General features: G+C 60.4%; 1 protein-coding gene across 1 annotated transcript; it reads right to left on the bottom strand.

Annotated features, from left to right (window-relative positions):
• Positions 1-234: 234 nt before the first annotated feature.
• Positions 235-8,318, bottom strand: FAM53A (family with sequence similarity 53 member A). The gene is made up of 6 exons (XM_070790752.1): positions 8,141-8,318; positions 7,938-8,012; positions 7,199-7,244; positions 6,757-6,880; positions 2,234-2,288; positions 235-1,469 (listed from the first exon to the last, which is right to left on the bottom strand). The coding sequence occupies exons 1-6, from the start codon at positions 8,316-8,318 to the stop codon at positions 346-348; spliced, it is 1,602 nt and encodes a 533-aa protein (XP_070646853.1). The 3' UTR covers positions 235-345.
• Positions 8,319-11,104: the final 2,786 nt, after the last annotated feature.

Here is an 11,104-nt window from a genome sequence, read left to right as displayed (position 1 = left end):
AGGGAGGGGCCCCTGACTGCCCGGAGCACCCGGAGCCCGGCACTGGGGCTCTGGCCGCGGGAAGGCGCGCAGACACGCACCTCCGCCGACCTGCCCCGGCCAAGGCCCTCATCCCCTGCCACTGGGCTGGGGGGGCCACGGTCCACCAAACACAGGACACAAGCCCCAAAAGCGGTCACCTGAGGGTCACACCGGCCTGGGCCCAGCCTCCCCAGGCGGCACGGGCCGAGGCCTCCCTGGAGAACCAGGGACGCAGATGGAGGCGTCCCAGCACCCCACTGAAATCTCCTGATGGAAAGGCCGCACCCACATGCGAAGCCACAGGTCAGCTTCTGGGTTCCAGCGTCACCAGATGCCCGGGGACAGCGCCTGCATCTGAGACGGCCGTGAAGACAAATGGGACGACTTGGTCTGCAGGAAACGGGGGATGTGGGACAAAGGAAACAGCCCACAGCACCGGGCAGCCGGCAGACGAGGTTCTCCACCAGCGAGCGGACAGCCCACAGCACCGGGCAGCCGGCAGACGAGGTTCTCCACCAGCGAGCGGACAGAGACCGAGGGGGACAGGAGTCCACCCTCCGCGGGCAGGGCCCCAGGAGGCAGGCCAGAGCCAACGGGGAGGGACTGTGGGGTGGCACACGCCCCCGAAGCATCTCCCAACACACGGGAGCCCCAGGCCCAGCTGACCCACAAGGCCCAGGCACAACCGACAAACACGGACATGTGGGTCTGTCCTTGGGCAATGCTCCAAGGAGCACTGGGGAGCTTGGGGAACAAGATGGGGGCGGGGGTGGGGTGGAGGGCGGCGCGCCGGCACCGGACGCGGGAGGGAGCCTCACCCGGGCCATCTTCAGGAAGTCCAGGGCCGGGCTCGGCCAGCGGGCGTCGCGCGCCCGCGCTTCCGCCGGCCCTCCCGCCCGCGCGCACGCACGGCTGCGAGTGGCAGCAGAGCAGGCCCTGACAGCGGCTGGGCTCGGGCGTGGACATGGGTGTGGGCACTGGCACGCTGCCGGCCGACGTGGGGCTGCGCCCTCCGGCACCAGGCGCTCCTGCGGCGGCAACAGGCAGCGTCGCGGGGAGGGCGTGCGGTCCCCCTCTGGTGGCCCGCCCAGGCCCGGGGCTGGCCAGAGCGCAGGGGGCGAGGCGGCGCTGGTGGCTGGGAGGGCGAGGCCCGGCAACCAGGCGCTCCCGCTGCTGTGGCAGTGCCTCTTGATGACCGGAGTCCAGACCCTGGGGCCGCCAGGGCGCCTCAGGGGCCCGCCGCACGCCAGCTCTTCTGGCTCCAACAGGGAGCGGCCGTGCCACTTGGTGAGGGGCGCTGAGGGCGGCCGGTGCAGCCCTGAGGTCCCGGGTGCTGAGCGCGCCTACGCTGGGGCCGCGGGGGCCAGGCGGGGAGGGGCTGGCGGGGCCCGCGGCCACCTGGCTTCTTACGGGCCGCCCTCCACCGACGACCTCCCAGGGGTGCTCTTCTGCGGAGACATGGAGAGAGGGGTGAGGGGTGCCCGTCCCCGTGCGCACACCCCTGGCCTCCAGGCAGCGGGTGCTGAGGGGCCCTGCCCACTGGGAACATCGCCCCCCAACCAGCGCACACTGTAGGGGTCGCCTAGGGGCGCGGTGACCCCAACACCAGAGGCTCCACTGTCTCACCACCAGCTAGGAGGCCTTAGCCTGGAGCCCAAGGGCCTGGGTAGGAGAGCAGGACGCCCAGGGAGACCCTGGGGCATGAGCATGCCTGGTCAGTCGGAGAGGACGGCAGGGCTGGGTCCATGGGGGCACCCAGGGGCGGGCTGGAGCACCCATGCTCGGGCCCACGCACCCGCACTCCGGCCCGCGCATCCACACTCGGGCGGCCAGCCCACTCAGACCGCAGGGCACACGTCTGTGGGCGTGCACTGCAGGGCTGGCCGGCAGCCCCCGGCCCTCCAGGCACGCAGGACCCCGACACGCACCGCACCCAGCAGCGCTGGAGCCGAGGCTGCGCACACCGCCTGACCGCCTGTCCTTTCACGGGCAGCCACAGGACCCCTCAGGGCAGGCCTTTCAGCTCCGCCCTGCAGGCAGCTTCCAGAAGGTGGGGCGGCAGCCCCGGGCCCCACCCACGCCGCTGCCCCAGGGAGGAAGGCCAGCAGAGGGCGACCTCGCCTCCGGGCCAGCGACCGTGTCCTTCCCGCCCTGCCCACGGTCCCAGCCCCCAGCAGCCCCGGAAAACCCGCCCGGGCTTTTAAACACTCACTGTTAGTCTCAAAAGGGAAGAAGTGGCCACTTCTGCTGAGTTTCTGGGCAGAATGCTGAAAGTGAAGAGAAAGAAGTTTCAGTACTGTGGGTTTACACATGCAGATTCAGGAACAGCTCAGAAACACGCCTGTTTTGAAATCTGTTTTTCCCCAGCACTGGCCTTCCTGGTGATTAAAAGGAGAAGTTGTTATTTAGTTGCTAAGTCGTGTCCAACTCTCTGCAACCCTGTGGGCTGCGGCAAGTCTGGACCTCAAAATACGTTTATTTTTTCTTTTTTTCCTAAAGACTTAAACGCCTAACAACTCTTCAGGTGAGCAAAGGACAGGAAGCCCGCCACAGCTGTCCTCAGCAGGGCGGCTCCTTGGAAGCTGGTCCCGCCTTGACCATGGCCACACGGGCCCTCTGTCCAGTGAGGCGAGCAGCTGCAGGATGCGGCAGCCAATGAGGCCCAGCCCGAGCCCATGCCACTCTGCTCGGCCACGGTGTAGCCCCGGGAGGTTGAGGGCCCACTTGGAGCCGCGTCCTCTCAAGGCCTGAGTCTGTCTGCTGCCTTCAGACTCCTGCGCAGGCGGTGCTCAGCTTTCTCCGCCTCCCACACCTGGAGTCTCCTCCACAGCACGCAGCGCTTGGTCATGGGGCTTCAGCCCCTCGGGGGGACCGTTTCACGGGACAACAAACTCATGACAAAACAAAGAACTTCTCTGCTGTTCTCATGAAGGGAGTAAGTTAAAAGCTGGGTTCATCACCCAGAAGGACGAGGCCCGTTGACAGTCAGGCTGGGCAAATGCAGGCTGCCCAAATGCAGGCTGCCCGGTCGGCTGGTGAGCAAGTGCCCCGGAGCTCCAGTTCAAGACAGAGCCACGCAGGGAGCCACGCAGGCTGGGCCAGGCCTCTGCCGAGAGGGGCAGGATCCAGGCTGTGTGCCTGCCGTGCCCAGCACAGGGCCAGCTGCGTGACGTGCCCTGGGGGCGGGGGCATTCGCTGGGACGGTAGAGGGGCAGGGTTGGCTAAGGCCCCAGGCTGGTGCCTCCGGGGTCCCGGCGCCCCTCCACACTCACAGAGGCTCCATCTCAGTCCTCCTTCGCGACAGCGGAACCCAGTGATGACTCGTGCAATGAGTGGCCAGGAGCGCAGCCAGGGGCTGGGCGAGCTGGACCCTCAGTCCAGCTCGCCCAGCCTGTCCCCAGGGAGGCCGGCTGCTCTCTGCAGGCCTCGTCTCCCGCCCAGGACAGAAGTGACCGTGGGACACACAGAACAGGCGGCTGGGATCCCACGGGAGCCCCAAGAGACCACTGACGGGGCAGGGGTGGTGGTTCTGAGTAGCGGTGCCGGCCGGCCACACCCCCACACACCTGCCTCGCCCCACATGGAACAGCTCAGACAGTGCAGGCTTCAGGCTGCAGTAAGGGGGCAGCGCTTCAGAGTGTGTCTCCCAGACTCAGATTAGCAAAGACTTCTTAAACAGGATTAAAAAAAAGAAAACTAATTTACACTGATACATTTGTCTGCATTGAAATTTGGAATTTCTCTTCATCAAAAGACACCGTTAAGAAAGTGACAAGGTGGGGATTCCCTGGTGGTCCAGTGGTTAAGAATCCTCCTTCCAAAGCAGGGGAGAATGCGTGCGTGCTAAGTCACATCTGACTCTTTGTGATTCCGTGGACTGCAGCCCACCAGGCTCCTCTGTCCATGGGACTCTCCAAGCAAGAATACTGGAGTGGGTTGCCATGCCCTCCTTCAAGGGATCTTTCCTACCCAGGGATCGAACCCACGTCTCCTGAGGCTCCTGACTTGTAGGAGGATTCTCTAACACTGAGCCACCGGGGAGGCCCCCAGTGCAGGGAACCTGGGTTCAATCCTTGGTCGGGGAGCTAAGATCCCCCCATGCCACGAGGAGCTAACCCCACGCAGCACAACTGCGCCTGCACGCCAGAGCCCACAGACGCCACAGGAAGCCTGCCTGCCAGAACCAAAGATCCCGCGCGCCCCAAGTAAGACCTGGCACCCCCAGGAACAACTAGTTAGTTAAATGTGTTATGAACTAGAATGACAAGGCAAACCCAACCAGATAGGAGAAAATATTTGCATAAAACACAGGAGAAAAGACTTACAGCCAGAATATACAAAGACTTGCTCCAAACCAATAAGAAAAATACACACGACTCTCCCCCCAAAAGAACTAGCAAAAGAACAGCAAAAAGCACGTAAAAACTCTGAGGAGTACAGGACTGAGGGCAGGGGGAGAAGGGAAAAACAGAGACTGAGATGGTGCGATGGCATCATCGACTCAGCGGACATGAGTTTGAGCAAGCTCCAAGAGAAGGGTGAAGGGCAGAGAAGCCTGGCAGGCTGCAGTCCGTGGGGTTGCAAACAGTCGGACACGACTGAGCAGCTGCACACCAACAGGAGTACAGGAAGTGGCCGTGATCTCGTTGGTCATCAGGCACGAGATCAGTGCCATGACACCGCCACAGCCCACCGGGGAGCAGGCACAGCAGGGTCAGTGCCAGCAGACGGCCGGGCAGGCCGCCGACTCAACACACAGAGGCCTCACGCAAATGCAGACAGCGGCATTGCTGCTGATGGTCGGCGGTGGACACGGCCCGAGGGCTGGGCTCCAGGGAGGCAAGGACCGTCCAGCAGGCCACAGGGACGCCCGCCGATGCTCCGTCCACACGGAGTCCCAGGGACCTGGTGCTGAGTGCACCCCAGACTCCAGGGCACCCGCACCCTGCGTGTGAGCACACTGCTGCCTTCTGGGGCCGGAAAGCCACACGGGGACCTCTGCGGGCAACAGAGACGTGTGGGGTGATGGGGACAAAGTCACTGTGAACACGACTGGGAAACTCACCCACTCAACAACAAACCTCATCTGTAGATTTCACTGCCTACAACTTGAAAAATTAAAGTGATAGTCACTTAGTCGTGTCCAACTCTTCGCAGCCCCATGGACTGTAGCCCGCCAGGCTTCTCTGTCCGTGGAAATCTCCAGGCAAGAACACTGGAGTGGGGAGCCATGCCCTTCACCAGGGGATCTTTCCTGAATCAGGGATCAAGCCTGGGTCTGCCTGCATTGCAGGCAGACGCTTCACCATCTGGGCCACCAGGGAAGCCCATGCAACGTACACCTCAACAAAATACTATTTTTTAAACTTAAGACTTTTAAAAGCTGAGCCCTCTACCCACCTAAGTTTGTACCCACAGAGCTGGACACGCCAGGGGACACAACACACTGAGGCCATACCCACACAGGCTGGCACACGCTGACCCTCGCTGACCATGCACCCCTCGCCCCTCACGGGCTCCTTGCCCAGGCCCCACCAAGGCCTGTAAACAGGGGGCCTTCTCCCCAGACGGGCCGCGGCTTTTGCTCCAGCGCCGGTCCTCACTGAGAAGGGACGCCAAGCACCTGTCCCCACGGGCTCCTGGCCCCTCACTGGGCTCCGGTCCCCACCAAGCTCCGGTCCCCTCACTGGGCTCCTCTCCCCTCACTGGGCTCCTGGCCCCACACTGAGCTCCTGGCCCTACGGGCCCTGGCCCCACACTGGGCTCCTTTCCCCTCACTGGGCTCCGGTCCCCACCAAGCTCCGGTCCCCTCACCGGGCTCCTGTCCCCATGGTCTCCTCTCCCCTCACTGGGCTCCTGGCCCTACAGGCTCCTGTCCCCTCACTGGGCTCCTCTCCCCTGACTGGGCTCTGGTCCCCACCAAGCTCCGGTCCCCTCACTGGGCTCCTGGCCTCTCACTGGGCTCCTGTCCCCATGGTCTCCTCTCCCCTCACTGGGCTCCTCTCCCCTCACTGGGCTCCGGCCCCCACGAAGCTTCGGTCCCCATGCTCTGAGCCCTGTCTTGCACCCCCTGCAGGACCCTAGCCCTCTCACGGCTCTCGGCAACGGGCCCGCTAGTGCAGAGGGCCTGGTGGCCCCGGTGTCAGAGCGGGAAGAATACAGACAGGACTTTCTGGCCATGTCTCTCCAGGTGAACCCTCCTGCCCACCCCCTTCCCCGCCAGACTGGCAACAAGCCGGCCCAGGGCCACCAAGGGCACGCCGGCTCTGAGCACCTGCCCAGAAGACCTGCAGGCTCGGACCCCAGCACCGGGCAGTGCCCACGCTCTGTCGGCTCCCTCTGGACCTGCAGCCTGAGCGGGCGGGTGTGACCTGACAGTTATGGGAACTCAACCTAGAACACGGCTCGGCCTCTGGCAAAGCCAGCCCAGGGAGACAGAGGTTAAGACGGGCTCTTGGGAGGGGCCGTGCCCAGAGGCCAGGGCGGCATCGCTGGGCGTGGCTACTGACCAGGGCGACGTCCAGGCTGGGTATCCAGGACCACACGTGTCCACCGGGAGCTGGGCTCTCACTCACAGTGGTTTAATGATGCCAGAACCCCATCACTACCTTGGGGAGCTTTTTGAGCTCTGAGGACGCCAGGGCCTCCCTGGGGAGCTGCCCACCCACCCCCATCCCCTCCCCAAGCTGAGACCCAGCCCGGGCAGCACCCCCTGACCCGGGGTGGGCAGCTCACTGGGCCGGCATCATAGCTCTTGTGGGCGAGGTCATCCAGGCGCTGGCTTTGCAGCTTCTTGGTGATGAGGGTGACCGTGGCCCGGGGCCCAGGCCCTCTATCTGTGCCAACAGGCCCCGGGCTTCTGGAACGTCAGGTTTCGGGAGGCCCCGGCCGCTGTGGGTGCTGAGCTAACCCGCACGTGTGTGTTTTGGTTTTAAAGACGAGCAATCCATTTCCAAGGATTCTCTGGACTCCGTGCCTGCTGTTGGCAAAGAGAAACCGTCACACACACGGGACCACGAGCATCCCACCAGCTCCGCACAGTGAACAAACTCGCCCCCTAAGACCCTCCCGCATGTAAACGACCGCACGAGCTTTCTCCTGGAAAACCTAATAAAAGCTGCTGTCTGATCTCAGGAAGGCGGGTGGACAGGGTGGGAACCAGCAGGGGGCGCCCTACCCCGCTCCAGACAGGCACCAGACGGAGGAGCACAGTCGGCCACACTCTGGACGCAAGGAGCTGCTGGGAAACCGAGGCCTCGGCCAGGGGCGGGGAGACCCCAGGGACGACCGGCCGTTGAGTGCTGACTACGGCAGTTAAACACCCCTCCCCCGCCGCACCCAGCCAGCGAGAGCCCCAACCCCAGCTGAAGCTGGGGGTCTCTCCCGGGCGGAGTGGGGAGCTGCAGCTCGGGGGTCGCAGAAACAAGGAGCCGGCAGCGGGGCCCAGACGGGAAGGGCCCTGAGCCCACGCGGCTGGTCACCCTACCTGCAACCCACCCTGGCCCCCTCCCGTGGCCACTGCTGCCTGTGGGCACTGCCAGGGCCACCAGCCTGGGAAGCCACAGACAGAGGTGGAGGGACAGGAAAACCCCAGCGATGGGAGGAAACAGAGGATGCCAGAGGGAGAAGGCACCGCAGCTACAGGCGCGATCAGGAAACACTGATGGAAGTTAGAACTCAGAGACTGAGCCGCAAGCGGGGACGGGGCTCGGGAGTCTGCAGAGTCTGGTTCCCACCCACCACCAGGCCTGGGGTCCCCCTTCCCCGAGGCCGCCTGGGGCTCGGCAGGCGCCCAGGACCCGCCTCCAACCGCCGGTCACCATCTGGGCAGCTTCACTTTCCCAAAGCCTGGTGCACAGCCCCCTCGCCATGGGAAGCACCCCAGGGGCCTTGCGCGGATCGCGAGGGGCACTCACCATCATAAAATCCGTGGTCAGATCCAGGGGGAAGCTGCATGAAGACTTCCACAGATGCCGGGATGCCCTCTGATCCTAAAACACATGTGAACACACTCTCAGCGGGTCTCAACAGGCCTGCCAAAGGACCCGGAAACAGCGCCCCAAGGCCAGCGTCGCCGTGGGCAGGAAGAGGGAGGCGTCCCAGCACAAACAGGGCGCACCCTCTGGCAGAGAAGGGACAGGGGCCTCCAGGGCGCAGGGCCCTCCCGCCAGCAGGAGCATGTGCCACGTGAGCTCGCCCCGCCACAGGCACCGACCGCCCCCAGGGCTGGATCCAGGCCAGGAGAGGCACTTGCTGTCCGCAACATCCACGTCAGCGCACTTCAGTCTGAAGCCCATCCGCGGGGTCCTTAGCCCCTGGCACGCTTGGCCCTGGTGGCACCCCCGGGTCCCCCCATGAGGTGACCATCTCTGGCAACACAGTTGGGGCCCCTGAGGCTCCGAAAGCTGGGGCAGGGCCAGTGGGTCCCCACGGAGCGACTCTGCAGCAGGAGTGGCCCCACTTCAGTGCGTTTCGGACCCAAGAGCCGGACCAGAGCCGGCCACACCGCACCCACACCCACACCCCAGCCCCCCGCCCACCGGTGGGAGCAGCCACAGAACACTCACCCTGCCGTGCCCCACAAGGCCCCGTGGGCCCCAGCCAAAGCCCCTCGTGGGAGAGGGGCTTCACCAGGCCCCGACATGGGACAGGCCAGCCCTGCTGCAACCTCACCAGCCCCCGATGGCTGCGACACTGCCCCTGCCCCCCGAGCTGGTCGCCCCAGGCTCTCTCAGAGCCTTCTGTCAAACCCTCCCGGTAGCTCACTGCCGGGAGCCGGCATATTGCATATTGAGTGCACATTGCATATTGAGTGCAGCACTTTCCACAGCATCATCTTTCAGGATCTGGAATAGCTCAACTGGAATTCTATCACTGCCGGGAGCCAGCGTGAGGAGCTCCACCCATGACAAAGGTCATGAGGAAGGAGGCTCGGCATACGCAAAGGCGGGATCAAGCCTCAGGAGTCCCCCTGGAAATTCTCGAGCATTTACACCCAAAACCAGAGTCTGCCTACTTTCTGCTTTGTGCTTTCACCTACACCTCTGACTTTACGGGGGGCTGTCCCCCACTACCTCTCTCTGAAAAAAGAGTTAGCTTACAGTTCCAGTTAATGATTCCTGGGTGTGACAGTGTTTAACCTACAAACTCCTTTGGAAATCCTCTAGCCTGCCTGAATAGGTTTTTCCGGCCACATGTGATTGCTCAGAGCCTCCCAACTGTGAGAGGCAGGAGATGTTCTAAACTGTCTAAACACAGATTCTTTTGAGTAGTTAAAAGATTGATTAGAAATTGTATTGGTGAAGGGATTTTCACTTGTTGGGCCAATGTTTGCTGCTAAGTCTCCATATCCCTTACCTGCTGTGTCCCTGGCAGTGTATTGATTAATAGAATTGGTGTAAGTAGTAGCTTTAATGTTTGTAACCTGGGACCCTTGAGTTAATTCTTTTTCTTGTTATAGCCCACCACACCTTTGCTCTGTAGGAATGCAACTTTATCTAATGCTTTTGGAGGGTGGCTCCTGACCAATCACCTTTAGAGAAAAATAAGTTTTCTGAAGAAAGGGTCTTAAAATGTTAACAGGCCTCCGGGCCAGAAGATGATGCAAATCACCTAAGCTTTTGCATATGCTAAGTTTGCAGGAAGAAAGCCTGGCTTGTGACTCTACCCCTTCCCCCATTATCCTCTATGCATAACTTAAGGTATAAAAACTACTTTGGAAAATAAAGTGTGGGCCTTGTTCACCGAAACTTGGTCTCACCATGTCGTTCTTTCTCTTACCTTCTGGCTGAATTATTCAGCCTCTTTTCTCCACTGAATTTCCTCACTGAGCTATCCTTATTTCAGCCTCTTTTCTTCACTGAATTTTACTGAGCTATCCTCATTCTATTACTCTTTATATCCTTAATTAACGTTTAATTAAGCAATTGTTTCCTGATCTTCGCCTACGCTGTCTCTCCTTCGAATACCCTGGATCAGCCGGGGCTGGACCCCGGCAGGTGGCGCCCAAGACAGGGATTTTCGAAGGTAAGCTCCCCAAAGCAATCAGGGTCACCAGCCCTATTGCTCCCCGTTCTCGGAACAACTGGGTCATCTCTTGTTCCCCCACGGAGCAGTTTGGGTCATCAGCCCTACTGCTCCTCCCTTGGGACAGTTTGGGTCACCAGCCTACTGTTCGTCCCCCGGAACAATCTGGGTCATCAGCTCTATTGTTCTTCCAGTGTTCGGGACGGCTAGGACCCCACTCAAGGGTGCCGTGGACCCCCCTGTAGGATAGACAGGGCGAGAGGAGTGGGAAGTGTTGAAAGTGTTAAAGAGTTAGACTTAGAGAAAACGGTTTCTGAAGTTAAAAGGCCAAAGAAAAGCCTGATCTTTTAAAAGCTAAAAGCTTTATCTTCTATTATACTTAATTTTCTGACATGGGTAACACTGAAACTAAGAATGGCAACTCTTTATACAAGTAATCTTGAAACTGTTAAAGAGGCTACTGTTAATTTAGATACTTGGGTGAAGGTAAAAAACAACTAAAAATTTATCCTATAAATATGATTAAAAATGTTCTGGACCCTCATCATGAGGCTGTGGGATAGCCTATGGGAGAGGCTATAGCGGTGGATGGTAGTGGGTCTCCACCTTCTGTGCAGATCATATTTTCTGCCATTGACGAAGAAAAGGAGGGAGACTGTGCTCTTCCTCCCGAGGAGTGAGAGGGCTTACAGGATGCTGCGGCCAGGCGCCCTGGCGAGCCCCCTCCCCCTCTACACAAACCCTTAAAAATTTATCCAACAATTTCTGATTTAAGGCGACTTCCCCACCTCCGCTTGCACCTCCCAGGGCCTAAGAATTCCGCAGTTTACATCCAAAGTCTCCCAGAGCATTGCCTAAGGCTGAAAAAGATTAAAAAAAAATTTCTTTTAAACAAAGGAGCTTTTAAAAAATACACAATATACAGAGCCTGCTCCTTGCAGAAAACCCCCTCAGGAGGGCCTCACCCAAGCCAAAAAAAAGAAAAACAAAAAAGAAAAAAAAGTGAAAAATAAAAAAGGAAAGAAAATAGAGAAAGATCTAAAGATAGAGAAAGAGC

This window comes from Bos indicus, chromosome 6 (genome assembly GCF_029378745.1).
Source record: "Bos indicus isolate NIAB-ARS_2022 breed Sahiwal x Tharparkar chromosome 6, NIAB-ARS_B.indTharparkar_mat_pri_1.0, whole genome shotgun sequence".
Classification (NCBI taxonomy): domain Eukaryota; kingdom Metazoa; phylum Chordata; class Mammalia; order Artiodactyla; family Bovidae; genus Bos; species Bos indicus.
The sequence above is the reverse complement of the archived record's forward strand: the minus strand, read 5'-3'. Positions and strand labels throughout refer to the sequence as shown.

Excerpts from the sequence above, each read along its gene's own strand:
- FAM53A (XM_070790752.1), bottom strand. The coding sequence starts at position 8,318 with ATGGGCTTCAGACTGAAGTGCGCTGACGTGGATGTTGCGGACAGCAAG. Across the intron at positions 7,245-7,937 it reads TGACCACGGATTTTATGATG|AGTGTGGCCGACTGTGCTCC; the intron begins GTGAGTGCCCCT and ends CCTTGCGTCCAG. Across the intron at positions 6,881-7,198 it reads TGGTGCCTGTCTGGAGCGGG|AAGCCCGGGGCCTGTTGGCA; the intron begins GTAGGGCGCCCC and ends CTGACGTTCCAG.